At 49.8% G+C, this 21047-nt stretch overlaps 6 protein-coding genes across 6 annotated transcripts; 4 read left to right on the forward strand and 2 right to left on the reverse strand.

Moving 5' to 3' along the window:
• Window positions 1-3468: 3468 nt before the first annotated feature.
• On the forward strand, window positions 3469-4437 carry KD926_007411 (Ribonuclease/ribotoxin; the record flags this gene model as incomplete). Its single annotated transcript, XM_053100263.1, has 5 exons — window positions 3469-3562; window positions 3627-3689; window positions 3758-3944; window positions 4038-4072; window positions 4427-4437. 5 exons carry the CDS (start codon window positions 3469-3471, stop codon window positions 4435-4437), a joined length of 390 nt encoding a protein of 129 aa, XP_052956122.1.
• Window positions 4438-6284: 1847 nt separating this feature from the next.
• KD926_007412 (uncharacterized protein) lies at window positions 6285-7677 on the reverse strand (the record flags this gene model as incomplete). Its single annotated transcript, XM_053100264.1, has 3 exons — window positions 6285-6810; window positions 6866-7155; window positions 7225-7677. The coding sequence occupies 3 exons, from the start codon at window positions 7675-7677 to the stop codon at window positions 6285-6287; spliced, it is 1269 nt and encodes a 422-aa protein (XP_052956123.1).
• Window positions 7678-8507: 830 nt separating this feature from the next.
• On the forward strand, window positions 8508-9626 carry KD926_007413 (PAF acetylhydrolase family protein; the record flags this gene model as incomplete). The annotated part of the gene is made up of 1 exon (XM_053100265.1): window positions 8508-9626. The coding sequence occupies one exon, from the start codon at window positions 8508-8510 to the stop codon at window positions 9624-9626; it is 1119 nt and encodes a 372-aa protein (XP_052956124.1).
• A 497-nt stretch (window positions 9627-10123) lies between these two features.
• Window positions 10124-11452, reverse strand: KD926_007414 (uncharacterized protein; the record flags this gene model as incomplete). Its single annotated transcript, XM_053100266.1, has 3 exons — window positions 10124-10537; window positions 10595-10744; window positions 11291-11452. The coding sequence occupies 3 exons, from the start codon at window positions 11450-11452 to the stop codon at window positions 10124-10126; spliced, it is 726 nt and encodes a 241-aa protein (XP_052956125.1).
• A 1396-nt stretch (window positions 11453-12848) lies between these two features.
• KD926_007415 (DEAD/DEAH box helicase-domain-containing protein) lies at window positions 12849-16265 on the forward strand (the record flags this gene model as incomplete). The annotated part of the gene is made up of 3 exons (XM_053100267.1): window positions 12849-14505; window positions 14557-14848; window positions 14945-16265. The coding sequence occupies 3 exons, from the start codon at window positions 12849-12851 to the stop codon at window positions 16263-16265; spliced, it is 3270 nt and encodes a 1089-aa protein (XP_052956126.1).
• Window positions 16266-17024: 759 nt separating this feature from the next.
• KD926_007416 (uncharacterized protein) lies at window positions 17025-20722 on the forward strand (the record flags this gene model as incomplete). The annotated part of the gene is made up of 7 exons (XM_053100268.1): window positions 17025-17438; window positions 17520-17945; window positions 18018-18626; window positions 18740-19084; window positions 19148-19516; window positions 19568-19939; window positions 19991-20722. 7 exons carry the CDS (start codon window positions 17025-17027, stop codon window positions 20720-20722), a joined length of 3267 nt encoding a protein of 1088 aa, XP_052956127.1.
• Window positions 20723-21047: the final 325 nt, after the last annotated feature.

The raw sequence follows: 21047 nt of genomic DNA on the forward strand, positions 1-21047 counted from the left end.
CTTCAGAATATGGTATGTCTCCCCTTGAATGAATATATATCGTTATTAATATCTCTTTAGCCTCAGCAAAAGAGCCTCAATTTTGACCAAAATATCTTTCAACATAAGATCCTCCAGTTTATTACAATTACTCGTTTACCATTTCGGATAACTGAGCATTCCGCATTCAAAGATCTTTTGCAATATACAAGATATGCTGATTCCGAACTATATATCCCTTTCGCAAGTACTACCAGGCGACTATTAGAGAGTCAGGTTGAACAACAACAGAAAAACGTACTCAGTAAGCTTTCTACAGGAAGCTCTCTCTCTATTGCACTTGATTGCTGGACGTCCCCATTCTCTCAGGCCTTTATGGCTATTACTGGCTATTTTATTGATAAAGATTGGAACTATCGTGAGGTTCTTCTTGGCTTTGAACACCAGCCTGGATCACATACAGGGGTTCATCTCAGTGAAACTATTTTACGCATCTTCAAGAAACACCAGATTACCAATCGAGTGCTTTCAATCACAACCGATAATGCATCTAACAATGCAAAGATGATTCAAGCTATTCAAGAGCTAGCTGGGCCTCTGGCATTTGGTAATACTCCAATATTCCGCATTCCCTGTATTGTACATGTTATACAGCTAAGCCTACACGATCTTCTTGAGAAGATCAGAGCCAATCCAAAGAATGCCGAAACGGAATCAGAGTGGCCAGAATTACGAACAAAATCAATTTAGTCTTCCTCAGAACAATCATCAGGTAATATCACAAATACGTTAAAGAAGGTATGTTCTTTCCTAATATATACTACTATATTCTAATAACTAATCCTCAATTTAGATCCGAGAGCTTGCTGTATTTATTAATGCTAGTCCTCAACGACGTAACACTTTTCAGGCTCTTCAAATAATATCCATCAGACTTCTGCCAATCCAGGATGTACGCACACGCTGGAATTCAACGTTTCTAATGCTCGATCGTACCAAACGATTACAGCGAGTATTTGATCTATACTGTATTACACATTACTATTCCCATTTCAAGCTCTCTGCAGAAGAATGGCGTCAAGTGGACTATCTTCTTCTTATCACAAAGCCATTCTTTGATATGACAAATGTACTATCAAAAACCCGTGATATAACAGTTTATTCTGTGTTCAGTATCTATAACAAACTCTTCAATCATCTTGATGCAGCTGAAGAAAAGCTTGAGCGAAAAAGTGTTCTCTAGAAGATTAGAATGCTTCAGGCATTACGTGCAGCCAAAGCTAAGCTAAAAAAGTATTATACAGCTACTGACACTGAATCATATAGAGCAGTTTATACAATTGTTACTATCCTTTGCCCATCTAAGAAGTTCCGCTACTTTGATAATGAAGATTGGCAAGAGACTCATGTAAATGGTAAACAGGCTGACTTCATGAAGATCTATCGGGACAAGTTACAAGCCGAATTTGAACGCTACAAGCAGCGTATTCTTCCTTAGATCAATGTAACAGAGCCCAAAGCCTCTCAAAACGATCCTGATGATGATCTCGCTTTTATTATAGATTCACAAACAGCCCTCCAACCCGAGGTAGATCAGCCAGTGGATAAGATTACCTAATATCTTTCAAAAGGTTTATATCTCTGTAGTTATGCCTAGATTTTAGTTTACAATATTACAGGCCTTACAAGAGGAAACCCTCGTCTCTTCTGGAAAGAGCATGAGCAAGAATATCCAGTACTTGCAGCACTAGCTCGGGATATTCTCTCTATTCCTGCAAGCGGTACTGGTGTTGAACGGCTCTTTAATTGTGTTTACGATATCTGTCACTATTGCCGAGGCAAGCTCAAACCTGAAACAATCAAAGAGCTTATACTTCATTTCTTCTCTTCCAAGTTTGATCTCCAGCAAAATGAGCTTGATCTGATTAAGGAGTATACTTTAGAAGGAGAAACTGCTATCTTTAATGAGTCATAGAAGCCTTCTCTATCACTGAATAACATTGATCCTATTAGTGACGATGAGGAAGAGGGTAGATACCAAACTGAGAAGCTACTAGATGAACCAGAGAGTGATTTAGAGAACAAAACATATTTTGCACAGTCTATAACACAGAGTAAGAGGTCACATGAAGCTATCGAATCTCAAGACAGTGATGATAATTGCCTTTCTCTTCCTGAAATGCTAACTGAGGAGGCTACTCAGGGGCGATCGAGGAGGATCCGGAAGAGGCCAAAGATACCGGATGGTTTTGAGATAGAAAAAAATCTGATGTAAATAGTCAAAATTATATAAACTAGCTGAATTTAGAGCCTCTCAGGGTACCTTTATATTAATATCAAAGAGTGTATACGTTGCTAAATATTAAATAATGAAACTGTACCTAAAGTCCTCGATTTTTTAATCATGCTATACCACGCAGATACACAAAAAATACCAGAAAAACTGCATAATCTATGCAGGCTTCACTAGATCACGAGTCTTGGGCTGTTTATAATATTTATGATCCGACGGATATCGTATGATATCCGCTGAGGTCAAAAAAATTATCGTATCGTATCCGCTGCGGATAATCGATAGTGAAAATCTATCGTTATCGGCACTTGGATACGATCGATCGATAACTATCGTACGATAATGCGGATAGTGACGCAGCCTACTTACAAGTATGCCAGACTCGGATCTGCCGGATATCCGGTGCATCGTCGTAGCCTTTCTGCTTGGTTGCGTTGTATCTTCGGCTGTCAGGCTGGCTGAAGTCCCATGGTAGCTAAAGCCAATGTCAAGCTGAAAGTCCATAGCAGCTGAAAGCCCCTGGCCGAGCTAGAGCTGGCCGGCCTCATTATCAAGGACTAGCGAGACCCCAATTTTCCCCAGTGGCTGCCGTCAAGGCAGGCAGCCAGGCAACTGCCATCATATGTATCCAGTATTCGCTAGGCCCTAGGATCTGCATATAGTGTAGTGTAGAAATTTTTACTGATCTGCTCTACTAGGGACGGCAGGAAACTGCGGGGTTACTGTACAGCTGATGCAGATCAAGTGTCTTGGCTAGTAGTACTTTCTGTTGAAACTAGTAGGATTTGACTTCTCAGATCATATGTCCATCCCCACCTTATTCTCCTCATCTCCTCGGTAGGAGCGATAAATGTCTCAATGATCACGAGACGTTTCCTGGCAACTAGTGCAGCCGAGCTGTCAGTGTTGAGTATGCATGGAGCATGTATTGGACCACACCGCATTCTCGGATAATGCCGACAAGCTGAATGTACTGCGTTCCTTGGCGGAGCTGAAAATTGCAGACACTATTGATGCAAGCACGATCTGTGCAAGACAGCCCCTTCCTGGCAACGTAGCTGGAATGTACAGTACATAGTTTGGATGGACTTTTGTCCATAGTTATCAGTATAAATAACCCAACCACTCCCAGTCCATGATTATAGTCCTTCACTTTCAACTCAGCACGCAAAGTAAAGCAAAGAAAAGCAAACACCATGAAATTCTCTTCTCTTCTCGCAGCGTCCCTCCTCGCCGGACTTGGCAACGCGGCCGTCAAATTTCCTAAGGAATTCAAGGATTTCAAATGCGGTACTTACTATACTATATCCTCCTACTTTCCCAGACACATCCAGACCAGCTAACAGGACGTCAGACAGCCGTGACTTCAACAAACAAGACAACCATAACGCCGCCGACGCTGCCTACCAGCACAGGGGTAAACCAATTGGTATCTCACTCCTACCCTCTATCACCCTCAACCGAGCCTAATAACGCCATTAATAGGCCTCCCAAAACAAGGAATGTACCCGCACACATTTTACAACAACGGCGATCCGATGATCAACTTCGAGCCGCAGTGCAACGGCAAGACCCTGAAGGAGTTTCCGCTTGAGCATCTGACTACCTGGAATGGGGAGAGAAATGCAGACAGGTGGCGCGTAGTCGTGGCCTTTGATGGCACTGATACGCTGTATGTTCCCTTTTTCCTTGATGTTTGGGTCACGGCTTGTTTGTTACCAGGCGGCGGAAAGTTGGTTGATTTACGCTGACCCTGACTTGACAGGTACTGTGGCGCCATGTTCCATCGGACTAGTGACAGTAAGTTCGTGGCGTGCCCGTGGCGGAGAAACTAGGGTGTATGAAGGCGAATTGTGAGCATGGATCGTTCTATTGGGAGGCGAGAAATCGAGAGAAAGAAGTGTTAGGTAGTAGTCCATAAGTAAACTTATCTTGCTATGAGTTCTGTCCGTTTGCCGGGTGCAGGTACTGCTGTTTTTTATTGTATGTAAGTGTTTTGTATCCGCTCTAACTATACATACTCTAAAATATTTAAATATTCACTAATTACTTACCAAGCCCGCACTGGCTTCTCTAGTTATTTCTAGATTACATTAGCTAGATTGTTGTCTATTTTTATGCTTGTATGTTTATACTGAAAATATGATTTAAAAGTTTACGAGTAATCCTGGCTGTAATACGTTATGGATTATAGTGGTGAGTAGGAGGTCAAAAGGCTTCAAATTTATCGTTTGACTTAAAATTATCGTATGTGTGAAGCAGACCAACCCCCGAAGAGGGTAGGGCTGCTGACCTAAGTGATAGCTATATTAAGACATGTTTCTTGGTGAATTATTCGAGGCTGCTTCATTATGCAGATCTGATTTTTGCCTTTGGGGGGACCGAGTGGGCGAGGCCCAGGCTGAGGTATAACAAGGTTACATTGCGCAAGAGGCTAATGTCAGCCATGCTGATCGATGGCGGGGAAGATGCAAAAGTAGAAAGTCATGGCCTCCTCAGGCTTCAGCTGAAGTGGGTTGACCACGCTGTTAGGTAATGCCAATCTTCCAGACTCAAGAACCATAGCCGTAGGTGCATATTCAATCAGTGAAACACTTGTTCCTTTGATCACGGTAGGGACCTGTGAAGGTCTTCTTTGCCTGCGTGCATGAAGGCACCTGCATCTTGGTCATGATCGAGATGCTTAAGGAGGTAGGATCTGCACACCATGCATGGCCCCGTTACCTTCACTGTTCCGACTTGATATAACGCACACTAAATTAGTGCTCATTCCCACCTCAGCTGTTACGAACAGCTACGCTGACGATAGGGAATCGCAAGAATGTAGGATAGGCATTGAACGAAGAAGCTAAGCTAGGTTGTGAAGCTATTCAGGAGCTGATCACGATATGTGTGGGACAGCTCTGACTCTAGTCCCGATCGGATAGTTAGGTCATAGGGCATCGCGAAAGGACGTCTTTGGAGGCAGGTCACAGTTCGTGACAAGCAAGGCAATAGAAAATGTTAGACACGTTTTGTCGAGCAGTTCCTCGGCCTGTTTCTTGTCAGGGATTGTGGCCGCGGTAGATGACTAATCCGCTTATATCATCGCCTTGCTTGACCGATCATGCAACCGCATTGATTTATGACGATAAATCGTGCAATTCCGCTCATTTATGGTGACCATGAAGCCCCTGAAATTGCATAAATATCGGCTTCTTTGTCGTGTAGTTAGAAAGAATTAAGACCTTCATTCATTTGAATATGATCATATAACTCAGTTGAATTGTTACCTCCTGAAGCCAGGGGGCTTGGGGAGAACGTTCCGGAGGATCAAGGGATCCTCTGCGGCAGGCATCCAGGAACATTCCTAGGGATCCTGCAGGCATTCCTGCCTGAGGCAAGCTCCAGGCAGTATATAGAGTCCCTGGATTCTCTCTCCTAGATAGCCTTTTCCTCCCTATGGGAAAATTCCTTGACTACGAGTCATAAACAAACTTGCCTTTTACTAAGCTCCTGTTGGCCGTCTCTCTAGGCGTAATTGCTAGTAATGTTACCCATAGGAATATCGAATGATGAAGGTCTGATTCTTTCAATCTAGTTGCAAACGGTAGTTTAAATACATGAAGAATAATAAGCAATCTAGCCTAAAAAGGCAGTTAGAAGAGACATAACTTTTGAACCATGGAAATAACAGAAAACTCTGCATAATCCTCGGGGATCGGTAGTTATCAACACCGATGTCCGGACTAGGAAGGTCTCCTATGTGACTAGCGGTCACATACGGTTGACAGCTCCTTTGTAGACCGTCACATCCGCAACCAACCTTGAGTGTTACCCATGAGCACCTAGTTGCTACAGTAGATTGTGGAAAATCTGATAATATGACTTGGACCTATCAGCCGAAATGAAGCCAGCAGCAAGAAGCTATGGTGTCTTTGGAAATTCCTGAGGAAGGGCAGTGGGCTGAACTACTGAACATTATTGTAGTACCCTAGTATTCACGGGGAACATTTGAGGCGTAGTTATTATTTCACGGGGCCGGATGTATAGTCTCTCTCCGATCCCTCTCGGCCCACCGTCCCAACAAACCATCACGTACCCTGTTTGCGACCACAAACCCTTGAGAGAAGACCCGTTCGAGCAGATTCAGTACTTCGGATTGTTGATCGACGTTCCGGGCTCGAGATCCTGCGACGGTTACTGGGAAAAACAGCATCACTCCAGGAATCTTCGTGCGGAGCAAAATCTCGGCCGAGAGGTTTAGGATCATAATCAAGTGTTCAGAAATTTCAGCACAGGATAAAACCGGGGCTGGCGTCTTGTCCCAATAGGGAAAATAATCATAATGGCCTGAGAGGAAGATTAGCAGAGCGTGATAATACAGCAAAGCTAATTTTGAATATTCATTAGGATCGCCCTGGAGCAGCTGCAGCAACGTCTTCTTGTGCCAATTATATATAGCCTCTTGGACATTTAGTCCTTCGGCGGCAAGCAGAGCAACTGATGGATCTGTGGACCGGTCTGCTTCGGGGATCTTCTGAATAATAGTACCGGCTCTGTCATTGGGATGTTAAAACAGAACAAGTCGGTCATTTGTCAGTACCGACTTACCGTACGCTGAAGGCGGAGGTCTGAATCATGAGGGATATAATCTCTTCCATGGGCTTCCATTGAGTGGCATTTCTTGACAGACATTTTTGGAATCGGATCCAGATATCTTGAGAAAGGATTGTTTCTTCATTATAGAGTAGGGCGCGGCTGGCCTCAAGGACACGGAACAGGTTGTAGAATTTCCTTCGGAGCGAAGGCATGCAGCCGCTTGGTCCTGAGAGCTGAAGCATTCTTGATGTTCCGTAGAGCATATGCTTGATCCAGCCTTCACCAGAATCCTCTGAGACTAACTATGTGGGGATTATGTCAGTCAAACACGAATCCAATCCATCTCATATAATATCCTGACAAATTCGTACCTCAAACAGCCCTAGGAAAAATGTGGCCCAGAGAATATCATCTCTTTGAAACACATTGTTTTCTTCCAGACATGACCGCAAAATACCCATTGATTTATGGTAAGAGGTCATGGCATCCACGTAGGGTGGGGTGTCTCCCCGTAATGCGCGCCCAGCGCTTTGTCGATGCGCATCCAAAGCACCAATCGCTATCACAGCATGATATAGTACTGGGGACGTAGAAATCAGGGGCAAGAGGTCTGGAACTATTGATGCGAAGCTCGTCGTGAACATATTCCGCTGGATGAAAGAGACAAAACAATCCAGAAGGCGGGTATCCCTATCCCTCGCGATAAAACCAAGTTGGGGAATCCCGGAGTTGTGCCCATTGGTAATAGCCATTCCTTTCAAATCAGAGCTTCGGTAGCCTCTGTCAGGACCATCTCGCTGGGTTTGGTTGACAAATATAGCCATATCGTTTACCGGTTGCTGTTGAGCAACGCAGATCGTATTCCGTCGAATGCAATAAGCACATGGAAAACCCCCTTCACACTACTAGGAATCAGCTGTACTGATCTCAGGAAATTACAGTCTTCCCATCCCAGACCTTGATGTGGCGTTTAACGCAGCCGACGCAGCGCGACGCTCGCCTTCGCTTGTCCAGAGGGCCGACCGCTCTCCCCCGCAACGTTGTTGAGGTGGACATGAGCCTGAGATCTCTAAGAAACAGATAAGCCGCGCGTATCTCCGATTCCCACTATGATGAAAATGGGTATGTTCGAGCGAGACTTGGTCTGACTGTAGAAAATCCCTCAGTCGCGTTCAGGTTGAAAATTGAAAGGGGGCTTAGGAAACCAGCGGTTAGTTTGACAAGCTCGAGACCATAACCCAGGCTGCAGGACTGCACCAACCATGCGCGATGACGCTAAGCCCAATTCGGAAGTAATCTCGCGCAACAGGGATCCACGACACTGGGTTCTTGGCAGCGCACTGGAGCCTGATCAACTAACGCCCTATTAATTCCATTTGGGGAAAGTAAGACGCGTTGTGTGAAGTGAGATCTTTCCTATCATTCGTATTTTTGGATATGGGAGCTTTGCTAGTAAGAAGATTTGTCACTTGATCTACCACTCCACCTCGTCCTCTCCAGACATATAAAGACCAGGGATATTTTTTCTCTGACTATTGTTGTTGAGATTTCCTAATTATCTCTTAATTTTCATCTTCTGCCTCCTTAGCAAGATCTTAAAAATTTCCATTGTTACGCTATTTCTATCCGGAGCTGCGCCTTCTAGTGATCGATTATGCATCAAACTATTCTTCTGCTGCCAATTGTGGCTATGTTCGTGTCTGCAGTGGTGATTCCTAGCCCACCTGGACCATATGATGTATTTTACAACACGGCGAGCATGGTCGACCATACTAGAATTGATCCCTTTGATCCCAATCACGGACCCCGCAAGGTCATGACTTCGATATTTGCCCCCACTCACTGCAGGGTTGATCTTGAGAAGAGAGATTACCTCCCCGCCGCAACATCGAAATACTACTCCGACCTATACAGCACATATGGATTTCCCAATGGGTCACTTCGATCTATCTATTTCCAGTCATGCCCAGAGTCGCCAAGAGGGCGTCACATTCCGTTCCCAGTGGTGATTTTTTCACCTGCTCTCGGCACGACGCGGCTGTTTTACAATGCAATTGCACAATCTGTGGCTAGCGCTGGGTACATCGTGGTGTCTATTGACCACCCCTATGATACCGAGTTCTTAGAGTTTCCGGACGGAAGCGTCGTGACTGCTGCAAATATCAGTGACGCGCAGATTCCGCTGGATGTCGATACCCGAGCTCGAGATGTCATGTTTGTGCTGGATCAGCTGAGCACCAAGGTTGGCGTAGCATCTCTACTCCCCGGGGTGCGATCTGCAGGCTTGAGGACTCGGCGAGTCGCGATGTACGGCCACTCGCTCGGGGGCGCAGCCACCGCGGAAGCTATACGCTTGGACCGTCGGATTGTTGCAGGTGCGAATCTGGATGGGTCAATGTTTGGACCCGTGGTTCAAGAAGGGCTTCGGGGTTCATTTCTCCTGTTCGGGCACGAAAATAAAACCCAGACAACAGACCCGTCATGGGCAGAGTTCTGGTCGAATCTGCGGGATTGGAGATTGGAGCTGGAACTAGCCCAGGCTCAACATTACACATTCTCCGACTTGCCCTATTTATTCAAGCTCCTGGGTCTGCCTGTTCAAAACATACCGGCCATGCAAAAGAGGATTGGGACTCTAGACGGGCTCAGGGCATTTGAAATTGTTCACCAAACCGTCATTTCCTTTTTAGGATTTGGGCTTCGTCAAACATCAATGGATCCCATCCGAGAAGCTATTTCACAATATTCTGAGATATCGGTCGTTGCGCGTTGACCGAGACAAAGCTTCTGAGGATTGATGGAGTACATGGGACAATTTTCAGTCTCATCTGATCCACGCACAAGTCGGGCTTGAAACCACTATTAGTTCGCCGCAATAGAGATCGACAATTCCCAAACTAATAGTTTCAAATATACCCCACCGGTAAATGGGTTTCCTAAAGTCGACGGAAATAGAGTATAGTAGTACCTCGCACTTTGCTCTTGTTAGCTTATCACAAATTATGCATTTCTTTGCTTCTTGAATGTAATTCTGGGATTTTGCAGCTATCTATACATCTATCTAGTGGGTCGCCAGATTATGGTACATCTGCGTGATGGGTAGTGGAAAGACCGTGCCGATAATGGACCGAAGCATCGCCGCCGCCGCGTAGATGGTGTACGAGTCGATGAGAATTGTGAAGATTGACCAATGAAACGTACTTCCGTCCGGATGAGAGCACATGCCTGATCCTGTACTGGAGCAAAGCTCGCTATAAAGATAAACACGATCTAAATCCAAACGGTGCAGAGAGGATGATGCTGACCGACCAGTGGATGCCGGGGTAATTTGTCCACGCGAACCCAAACATCCCGATTGGAAGCGCAATCCCGCAGATGGTGGCCGATGGAAGACGAGCCTCGGTCGCCGGGGGGAGGCGCGACTCGGCCGTGGATGCCTTGAACAGCCTCGTGTATTGCCCGTTGCTGTCCAAGATTGCGTAGACGAGTCCGAGATAATACCGACCATGATCCCCAGGGATGATAAGCCGCCGACCCCCTCGGACCAGCCGCGGTGCTCATTATAGACGATCGGCATGCCGCCATGAACATGTACACCGTTCCGTAGATGATGGCCATGTAGAGGGACGCGATCAGCACGATGGGCTCAAGGAAGAGGAAGATCCAGGGTCGGAAAAGGGCGTGCTTGAAAACTTCACCTGGGGTCTACTTCGTCCCCTGGCTCTTTTCCAGAACGCTCACGTATGCTTTCCCATCTGCCAGGGCGAGTCTCTTCGCACGGTGCTGGAGGAGGACTGGACCGTACGTCTCGGGCACGAAGATCACGCCTAGGATGCCAACAACGCCAATGAATATGGTGCAGAGACGCTGGACCCAACGCCACCCGGCGCCCTGAGAGACGAATCAACCGATAATAGGCCCAAATATCGGGCCAAGGAAAGGGGCGACGCTGTAGATAGTGAGGGATAGGCCAGGCTGGGCCGGCAGGAAGATATCGGCGATGGTGCCGCCGGAGTTGACAAGCGGCAATCCCCAAAGGTGCCGGCAAAGAAGCGTAGGATAAGCAATGTAGCAACGTTTTGGCAACCAGCTGAGCCACGAGAAAGACAACCACCGCGATGTGCGTGATGATCCAGAGGACTTGTCTTCCATAGAGTTCAGACCTTGACTATTAGTGGCGGCTAACTTAGCATACGTCGACTGGTACTGGTACACTTACTGGCGACAGGACATAATTAGCCAATGTACAACGTAGACGCAGGATTATTGACTCACCAACGGACCCCAGAGTGCGGGCCCAATCGCAAATCCTAACACAAAAAGCGAAAGCCCGAAGGTAAAGACCTCGGTGCTAATATCAAAGTCTTAAAACACTTTTCCGGCGGGAATCGAGTACGCGGAGGAAGTAAAAGTCACAGCAAAGACAGAGAAACTAACAATCATAGTCATAAACCATTTTTGAACATCGCCCCAGCTCATAGGGTTGCCCGGGTCATCCTTGTGGAATTCCACCACAAACGGGTCGTCCTCGGTGCCTGAGCCATCGTACGTGTGGTTTGGCTCCGAGTCGGAGACGGTAGCCTTGGATGCGACAGCCATGGCTGAGATATATCAAGGACTGAATGAGTGAATATAGTGGCCAGTATACCTTAGCTACTGGCGCCCGTCTTTATCTTTATAGCGAGCCTTGCTCCAGGACAGGATCAGGCATGTGCTCGAGCAGCTGACGCTGCCGAGGGTCGCAGCGCTCAAGTTCAAGCTTAGAAGCTGTGAAGGCCGAACTGTCAATGCAGGTTAAATCATTATCTAGGAAATAACCATGATCGGTCTTCACCGAGCCAGACTCCACTCCAAGTGTTCCATCAAAGCCACGGACATTAAATCGACCTGTCGGAATTGGGCAATGAGCATCTTTGCCATTTATCAACAGGTGTCAGGAACCTTCCGGTATATTGGATCACATGACTCTGTCACGTGACCCACAGATAGTGTTGGAACATCGGGACGTACCCTTCCGCCTGCCCTGGGGTTCGAGCTCGCTTAGTCATCACTTAGTAAGCTAGATATCTTAGATAGTTGGCCACATCGGCCACCCAATATACAACACATCCATCGTTTCCACAGATAGCAGACATAAATAGTTTCTTCACGCAGAACAAGCTGCACTATAACACAGGAGCCGGACAAGCTGCACTATCAGAGAGGAGCCCCCGGATCCCCCCCCAGGTCTCCATAGTGAAGCCTCCCGGCGCTAGACCAACTCTGGGGGGATCCGGAGTGGGGTAACAGGACCTCCCCTAAAGTTAATCCTTGATAATTGATTTTTCTTTTTTCTTGTCGTGCTAGGTAAGGTCGCGTCGCGTTCCGTCGCGTTCTGTCCGTCGCGCCACGTCACGTCTAGTATAATAATATATCTATCCTTCCATCTGTTCCTGATAGAATGAATGATACTTAGTCTCTCTCCCTATACTATAATATTACTCCTGGCAGGCATCATTTTCTCTCCATCAAGATCTGCATAATATTAGGGGAATAAACCCTGCTATACATCCAGATGGAACCGGCTTTCCAATATCTCTGGTACAACAGTCAATATCAATGTATTATCTGTTATGACTGCCAGTGTGCCCTCCCAAATCGTCTAATATCGCGGCATTTACGTACTTGTCATCAGATTGAAAGCCGTACCGCGATAGAGCACCAATTACAATGTATTCCAGAAGACGCGCGCCTTCGTAAAAATCATACTGATTTTCTTCCGCTGGCTGATGGTACTGACGCTATTCCTGGCCTGCCAATCCATAACCTGTTACAGTGTGACTACTGTAGCTTCCTTACTGCCTCAAAGAAATGGCTCCAGCGATATCACCGGATCGAGCATACCGTCGGGAGCCCTCGCCCACTGGCCTGGACCCCTGTTCAGGGGCAAAGTTGGTTCACCCATGCCCGCTATTGTCGGTACTGGGTGACTGCGCCCACGCGTCCCCAGAGACCCATGAGTCCCCAGTCCTCGGTCGCACCGCCTGATCCTGATGGAAAACCAATACATCCGTCCCCTGCCTCTGTACAGTCATCCCCCAATGGACTGTGCCTACCGATTCCACCCCCATTATCCCCGACGCCAGCGGAGAATGATGCCGATATAAGCTCCTGCCAGCCTGAGACGCCCCCCCCCATTCGACCAATCAAATCTGGACCAGGGGAAATTCCGCGTACGGGGATGATCCCCCCTAGAAAGGAAGCGATAACTCCATGGTTAGCCCAGACCGGATGGCTTCGATATCTGGAGGGACGGCTCCTTCAAACGCTTGTTAAGCTCCGGGGCCATCCCAACACCCTTCAGCAAGATCCTACAATTGCGAGTGTCTGGCAGGCTGAGAAGAGCAGCTATTATACTACCATTCTCCACATGATCGGGGCCTCGTTTGACCGCATCATGGCCCGGGCGTTAGACACACTGGACATTACCCACGAGTCGATCCGCCAGATCTTCCATAGCACTATTGCCGGTAAGCCATATAAGCGAGCGTTAGACCGGCTACAGCCAGCTACCGAGAAAAGATACATCAAGATATGGAAGCACTTTTTATATTGGTCCTTCCGGGCCGCCCCGTTTTCAGGTAACAGACAGCTCCAAGATCTCGGGATCCCGCTGGATCTATGCCAAAAGGAGTACTTCCATCGGATCTGGACGACGTTGGAACGTTTTCTCTGCCAGCCGGACGCCGTTAAATTTACGCAAGCAGTACCGCCACCGGTAATTACTACGGCATCTCCTGAGCCGCCAGTAACATCTTATAGCCTACCAGCTCGGCAAAGAAAACGATCGCTATCAGTATCCTCCTGCGACCCAGTTGATGCCGAGGAGAGGCCTGTTATAAAAAGGCAGGTGACCCGATACCAGACCATGATCGCAGTTTGCATCCCTGTCTACCGCCGGCCAAGCGTAGCGGATCATTTAGTGGAGCTTTCCCCGGACTCTTACATTCCGCCGTCATTTCCGCAAAATCAGGGTGCCCCACAGGGCCGTCAGCAGCACAGGGTTAAAATAAATGACCAGTTCCCAGCAACCGACCATGAGGAAAGCCCCGAGGAAGCCTTCCTCAGGTATTCCGCTAGCGAGGTCAGCAGTGTATCTAGCGACAATAAGCAGGACATAGAACAAGATAAGGATGAGGAAGAGGAATACCTCCTACCTCCAACAGTGGAATCTGCCCAATGCTTCTCTCATACCGATAATACAGGGCGGCTGGCTCCACCGGCCCTCCCACCTGCGGGACAGAGATGGCTCGACGAAAGTCTATTCAGTTTCTGCCTGAGCTGTCTTACGACGACTAGCATCCAACATACCGGCGATAAATTTGCGGCTAATCTGATGGCGTTTACGGCCGTACTTAGTATTCAGGCCTCCACCCTCACCTTCCAGGAGCCATACTCGTATTCTTCCTCGCTCTCCGCCCTGATCTGGGTCAGCCGAGTCCTGCTACTCGAATATGCACTCCCTCTCCGGCGGTACCACTATCTGCAGGACATTCGGCCCCGGCATGAGGTCCGGAATCAGTACCAACGGGCCCAGGCGATCCAAGCCCGATACGCCGTCCGTGGGAGTCTCTACCCCCTTCACGCCATTCTCGAGCTGCTCGATCGGGCCCGTTAGCACATCCGTCATACCGCTCGTCCGGGGAATATACTGTGGTCGCCAGATTACCAGACTCTATTCTACCGCGGGTCTCCCCGGGGGATTCATCTTGACGATATCCGTGGGTGGATTGAGACCCTCCTCCAGTCGGTAACCCAGACGCTTGAGCACGGACTTTTCCTCGGCGTTTATCCTTCCATCGATCTTACCACGCTAGTCGATAATCTAGGCGAGCATCGGGCCGGCTTCTGCTTTCTTGATATACCGGCGAATCAGCTCCAGCTTACCCATGCGCCGTTGCTCGCAGTCCAGACGACGCTGCCGGCGGGCATGGCCCCTCTCCGCCAGGGTAATCGGTAGGATCCGCGCACCGTTATGGCGTATCGGACCCAGGCTCAGTGGTTTCTCGACTATCTTGCTCTCCTGATCCAACTGACGTGGGGCCAGTCAAGCCGGGAGCCCGAACTGCTGCAGCTGAAGTGGCGGAATACCTCGATAACACCGCGGAACCTGTACTTACACCAGGGCAACGTGCTTTTCATCACCGAGTACCATAAGTCGCAGGTGCGCATTCAGACTACGCAGCATGTAGCCCGCTTTCTGTGCCCCTCAGTCAGCCGGCTGGTAGTGCTGTATCTGCTGCGCGTCCGCCCCTTTCTTGTGCTGTTCTACCAGCAGCTGCGGAAGAACGGACAGCCGCGCTTACATTACCGTCAAGTCCAGCCCAGCGCGATAGATGACTATCTCTTCGCTTTACCTGGGGCAACGCCCCCCCGTTCCCAGGCCGGTAGGATTACCGCCCTCATGCGAGAGACCGCCCAGCCTTTCCTTTATGGGCAAGATATTACTACCTGTAGCTACCGACATATCGCCATTGCTATTGCTAAAAAGTACCTCGCTTCGCAGGCAACGCCAGCTGATTGGAGAATCGCCACCGCGGCTCTCAGTAATATCCTGGCTGCGCAGGCAGGTCATTATAGCCACATTAACGAACAGGTCTATGCCGTGGACGTCAGCCAGCCATTCGGCCTAACGCCGGGCCGGATTGAGCAGTTCGCCGTAGCATCCCGACTGTGGCACACCCTCGTCCTCCGCTCGGTGCCTTTCCGAGGTCTCTCAGACTGCGAGAGCCACACTCCGCCAGAGATCTCCCTACCATACCAGCCAATACAAAAGCCCCGCGTTCTGTCGGGTCGGTTGACACATGCGGTCCAATCACTGCCCTGGGCCTTCCTACAACTCTACCCGGAATGGCAGCTGCTGGTGTGCATCACATGTCAGACTGCCATCTACCCTTCGCAGGTGCGCCAGCACATCGAGCACCACACGAGCCATGCCCTGCTGAGTGCGGCGGACCGCCAGACCATCCAGTCCCTGGCGGTCCAGTCTCCTCTCGACGTCTGGCACCATCTTCTGGCCCAGGAGCCCCCCGTCGCCCCCTTCCCGAGGCTGCCCCAATGGGAGGCGTTGCCCTGTCAGTGGCCCGGCTGCCCGGCGCTGCGCCTCTCCCGTCGAGCCTTGCAGACACACATCCGGGCCAAGCATCCATCAACTGATCCGAGTGAGTTCCCGTCCCTGATCGGTACCGCGGTACCTGCCCAGTCCCTGACCCGCGCGGGAGAATATATCTTCCGGGTGCAGCGGGCCGCTGGAGAGGTGTCTGCCGACCAAGGGTCTCCCCAGCAAGCGGACCACCCGGGAACCAGATACCCAGGCTGCGGCATCTTCGTGGCCCGGCCTCAGGAGCCTACGACCGCGCTCAGCCAGCAGTAAACAGCCTTATGGACGTGGAACTATTCCCAACTATCCTCACGGGGATCTCCTGAGGAAACCTTCCCCAGAACCTGATATGGTCAAGGATCAGGAACCCAGGTTATCACACACAGGATAGTCACTTACAGAGTACTCCTCTACTGCTAGCCGGAGAGATCCTACTAAAGGCCATAAGGCGATAGTGGGATTCCCTTTAGCCGGCTACGTGCATCGTTTTGTAGTGAATGCCTGGGCCGTCTCCAGTGGAATTATGCGCAGGCAACAAAGCGCAGCATTCACTACTCCTGCTATGCACTACTCCCAGCACTCACTACTCCCGCCATTCACTACTCCCGGCACATGCCATGGCGGGGATCTCCTGAGGAAGCCTTCCCCAGAACCTTGTATGGTCGAGGGCCAGGAACCCAGGTCATCGCACGCGGGATAGCGGAGAGATCCTACTAAAGGCCACAAGGCGATGGTGGGGATCCCCTTTAGCCGGCTACGTGCATCGCTTTGTGATGCATGCCTGGGCCGTCCCCAGTGGAATCACCCGCAGGCAACAAAGCGCGGCATTCACTACTCCCGGCACACGCCATGGCAGCGATGCGGACAGCATAGCAGGTCCTGGGGATACCTTCCTTTTCGCCAAGAGGTATAAATACCCCCTCTCCCCCCCCTTCTCCCTCTAGATCTTCTCTCCTTTCTAACTCTTCTCTCCGAACTCATTCCCCTGCACCTCACTTAACCTTCTAGGAAGGCAAGCTCAGCACCTTCCAGATGACTACCCTACAATTCTCGTCCGACGAGGACGGCCTGGATGACATTATCAACGCGGACAACGACACCCTGGAGGATATTGATCAGGAAAATACCTTTGCCGGATTCGACCTCACCGAGATTAGTAACCTGAAAGGCATCTGTACTGCCCTAGAGACCGTTACGAGCGTAAAAGAACTGAAGAAATGGCTCAAGGGTATTCTATTCCGACCCCATTTCCTATACTGTTACCTGCACGCTATCCTTCCCGCTCAATTTAGCGGCAACAACATGAACCGAGGTGAATCGTTCACTACCATCATTGCCCGTATCCATGCCGCGGCCAACAGCGGTAATACCAAATACCTCGACCATTTTTCCGACAAGACCAACTGGGACCGGGCCGACTGGACTGCCTTTTGTTTACTTACCCTGGTTAACGTCAATACGCGCAACGTGGACGGGATTTTCTACAAGAAAGCCTGGACACAGGAGCATAAAGAGAAGGTGATATAGGCGATCCTCCGCATTATTCGACAGGAATTTGCCGCTTCCCGTGTGGAAAAAGGTATGGCCCTCCTCAGCATAGATAAAGAGACGCGCGACCTTATCCGTGCTTCTCTCCAGACCCCCCACCCCCCACCTAGCGAGAACGCTGGTCTGGAGAAGGACCCGAGGAAGCCTTCCACAGAACCTCCCACGTCTGGACCCGCTGCCCCCGCTGCCCCCGAGAAACCGGCCTCCAAGCTAAGGGTCCCAAGCAAGCGTTCTACCCGACCCCCCCAGCCGAGACCAAGCCGAAGCATGAGGTCGTCTGCTAAGAGCAAGAATCTTACAGGAATCCCGACTCCCGTTTCCGCTGCCCCTGCCCCTGCCAGTACCCCCCCATTGGCAAGCCGATCATCCACTCCGACCCCCGATACCCCTACACCGGCCGGGCCGGTTGCTCGTCTCCGCCATTGGAGAGATAAACTGATACCTGCAATCTAGCGGGCACTTTAAGCCGTCTCTCAGACTCCCGACCTCAGCGAGCCCTATTGGCAGTTCCATTTGATCGAACTGTGTCTGCGCCTCATCGAGGAGGAACTAGCAGAGGAGCCGGCACCAGATGCCTCGGATACTGGTAACACAAAGCTCCCCCATAAGGATAACATGCAGGACGAGGCGGATGAGACCTCCATGACACCATTTAAGGTCCTTATGGTTACCGCGGGGCCCTACTCCATATATCATCCTACCGGGCAAGAGGTCGATACGCTGACATTGGCACACTACACCGCCGACACTATTCAGGAGGCCCATAAAGATACGCCTGACGGCCGGGTAACCCTGTCTCAAGTCACCGCGGCATCCATCGAAATCGCTCGCGAGCAGCAGACTTGGCTCGACAACCTCGAACTCCAGCGCGAGAATCACGAGGAGGCCTGCGAGGCGCTCAATATCAGCAACCCAGACGTCCCTAAGTATCCCGCGATAAGGATCAATACGTCCTTCCGTTTTTGGCAGCCCGTGGCCATCTATGCAATCGCACAGTTCCGCGAAAATCCACTGCTCTCCGGGTGCATCTTGGCCGATATGGTTGGACTTGGCAAAACCTGGATGGTTACCGGGTATATTCTGCACGTAAGTGACCCCACCCCTATTCGTTTTCTGGCTTTTCCCTGGGTAGGTGCTGAGGAAGGCTTCTCCAGCACCTCCCTATCATCCTGATCTTTGACTAACCTGTTTGCTTGTAGCGGGCTACAACGCTGAAAGGCAAGCCCACCCTCATTATCTGCCCCCCCCACCTGGTGTGGCAATGGGCCGCTGAGATCAAGGCCGTCACCAAACGGCTCAAGGTCATTGTGTACTTTAGAGACGCGCGGGAAGACCTCCCAGTCGACGTCAAAGTCATCCCCAAGCTGGCAGGCGACCTCCCATGGATGACTGGCCCGCAAGCACATCATGCCGTGATCATTACCAGTTATCAGACCTTGGCGCAGCGACATGGACCCGCCGAGTACAAGTCATGGGCGGAAGAATATGGCAACGGCTCCCTGGCGGAGTGGCCTAAATCCCTTCAGGGACTGTTCGACACGATGGTCACCGACGAGGCCCATACGTTTCGGAACCCGGACACGGCGCAATGGACTGCTGCCCGGTAGATCCACCCTGAGTGGACCATCCTGGTCACCGCTACCCCCATCTTCAATTCCTATAACGATATGGCCGGTTTACTCCCATTCCTGTTGCCACCCAAAAACGATGACTTGTGGATAGGCGTAGACCCCAAGACCAACCCGTTTACGCTCCCCGATACCTACCCCCAAGCCCAGCTGATCCTCACGAATGAGGCGGTCCAGCGATTCATCCTCAAAACGTCTGACGAACTCGTCTGCCCGGATAGTGTGGTCCGCGGCCTCCGCTTCCGCCAACTATGGAAATACCTGATAATCCGGCGCTCGTTATCCTCCTGCATCCCGTTTGCGAATGGTAAACGCATTGGCGATAACATACCTCCTTCCCAATACCAAGTGGTTTTTGTTTGTTACTGTGCCCGTAAAGCTACCTAATATTACCGATAGTGGAAGCAATTCCGCCGCTACCTCTTTGTCCAGACCCGCGAGGGCCAAATCATATGGAACATGGCCAAGTATCGAGAACTCACGCTGGTTACCACCTGGCTGTTCTTCAGGTATTGCCACCACCTCCTAGTGCAAGTTAGTGTACGATCCCTCGACACTCAGGCCCGGCGCCTCACACTCGGTCCTCAACTGATCAAGAAGGCGATACAAGTTGAAAACCAGATCCTGATGCGAAAGCATACCGAGGATACTACAGCCCCTGCCCCGGTGACGCATAATATTCCCGAGCAATTTACCGATCAAGACGTCCTCCTGTACCTGTTGCGCGGCAGCCCGAAGTTACGCGCCCTCCTGTCTATAATCCAGCAGGAGGTCTTCCTGCAACAGGAAAAGTCGGTAGTCTGGTGCACGATCCCTGCCTAGCAGTTCTTTATCGCTGCTGCCCTTTACCACGCCCGTATTGACTGCCGGGTCTTCCACTCGGAACTCAACTCCAAGGAGCGTGTCGAGCTGGTACGAGATTTTACAACCAAAGTGGATGAATGCATGGTCTTAATATGCTCCTATTACGTTAACGCAGCGGGTTCTAACCTTCAGGATCTCTGCCGGAACGTACACCTCTTTGATACCCCCACATCCGACCCCCTCAAGCAGCAAGCCATCGGGCGGGTAAGCCGTGTCGGGCAGACCCGGACGGTCAAGATTTACGATTACATTGTGTCGGACAGCTTCAATGCTGGCGTCTTTGCCAAAAACCTTACTAAGGCTGTCCCCGACCTTGTGACCACCCTGAATTGGGATATGTTTACCGATACCCTGGACGTGACTGGAGACAGTTCGGTACCGAACTTTAATATCGGTATATGGGTTCTCAATCAGGATGATACTATCAGCAAGGTCCGCTATGCCCCGATGGAACTCGTCCCCAAGGACCAACGCCTCTCCCCAGAGGACGTAGTCAAAGCCTTAATCAGTACTATAAAGGCGAGTTCTCGCATACGTGAAATGTCTGATATCAACGTCCAGTATCTGGAGGGCGAGGAGGCTAGGAAAGATGGTAAAGGCCCTATAGATATAACAGAAGATGTACCTGGGAATGTAGCAGAGGGCTCCGACCCTAAGAAAAGAAAGGCGGATGAGATAAAACTATCCTAAGGAATATAACTCTCTTTGTACTCTCAATTTATACTCTACTTCATAGTTCAATCATACAGATATTTCGGCTTCTTTATTTTACTATTAACGGATTCCCTCAATATTTTTTTCAGGTAGGAGTTAGTAGTATAATAGATTCCTCTATGGGGAGACGCTGAGGAAGCCTTCCTCAGGGGATTTAGGGATGCCACAGAATAATTTCTCTATAATAAAAAAGATCTAGAAACTCCCCCTTCTTGTTTTCTGTTTTTGCCTTTATCTTTGCCTCTTCTATTCCTCCTCTACACGCGCTCTGAATGTTGAACTTAGGGAAGGCATTGGCAAA

Source organism: Aspergillus affinis (genome assembly GCF_023601865.1).
Source record: "Aspergillus affinis strain CMG 70 chromosome Unknown NODE_42_length_251493_cov_91_322052, whole genome shotgun sequence".
NCBI lineage: Eukaryota > Fungi > Ascomycota > Eurotiomycetes > Eurotiales > Aspergillaceae > Aspergillus > Aspergillus affinis.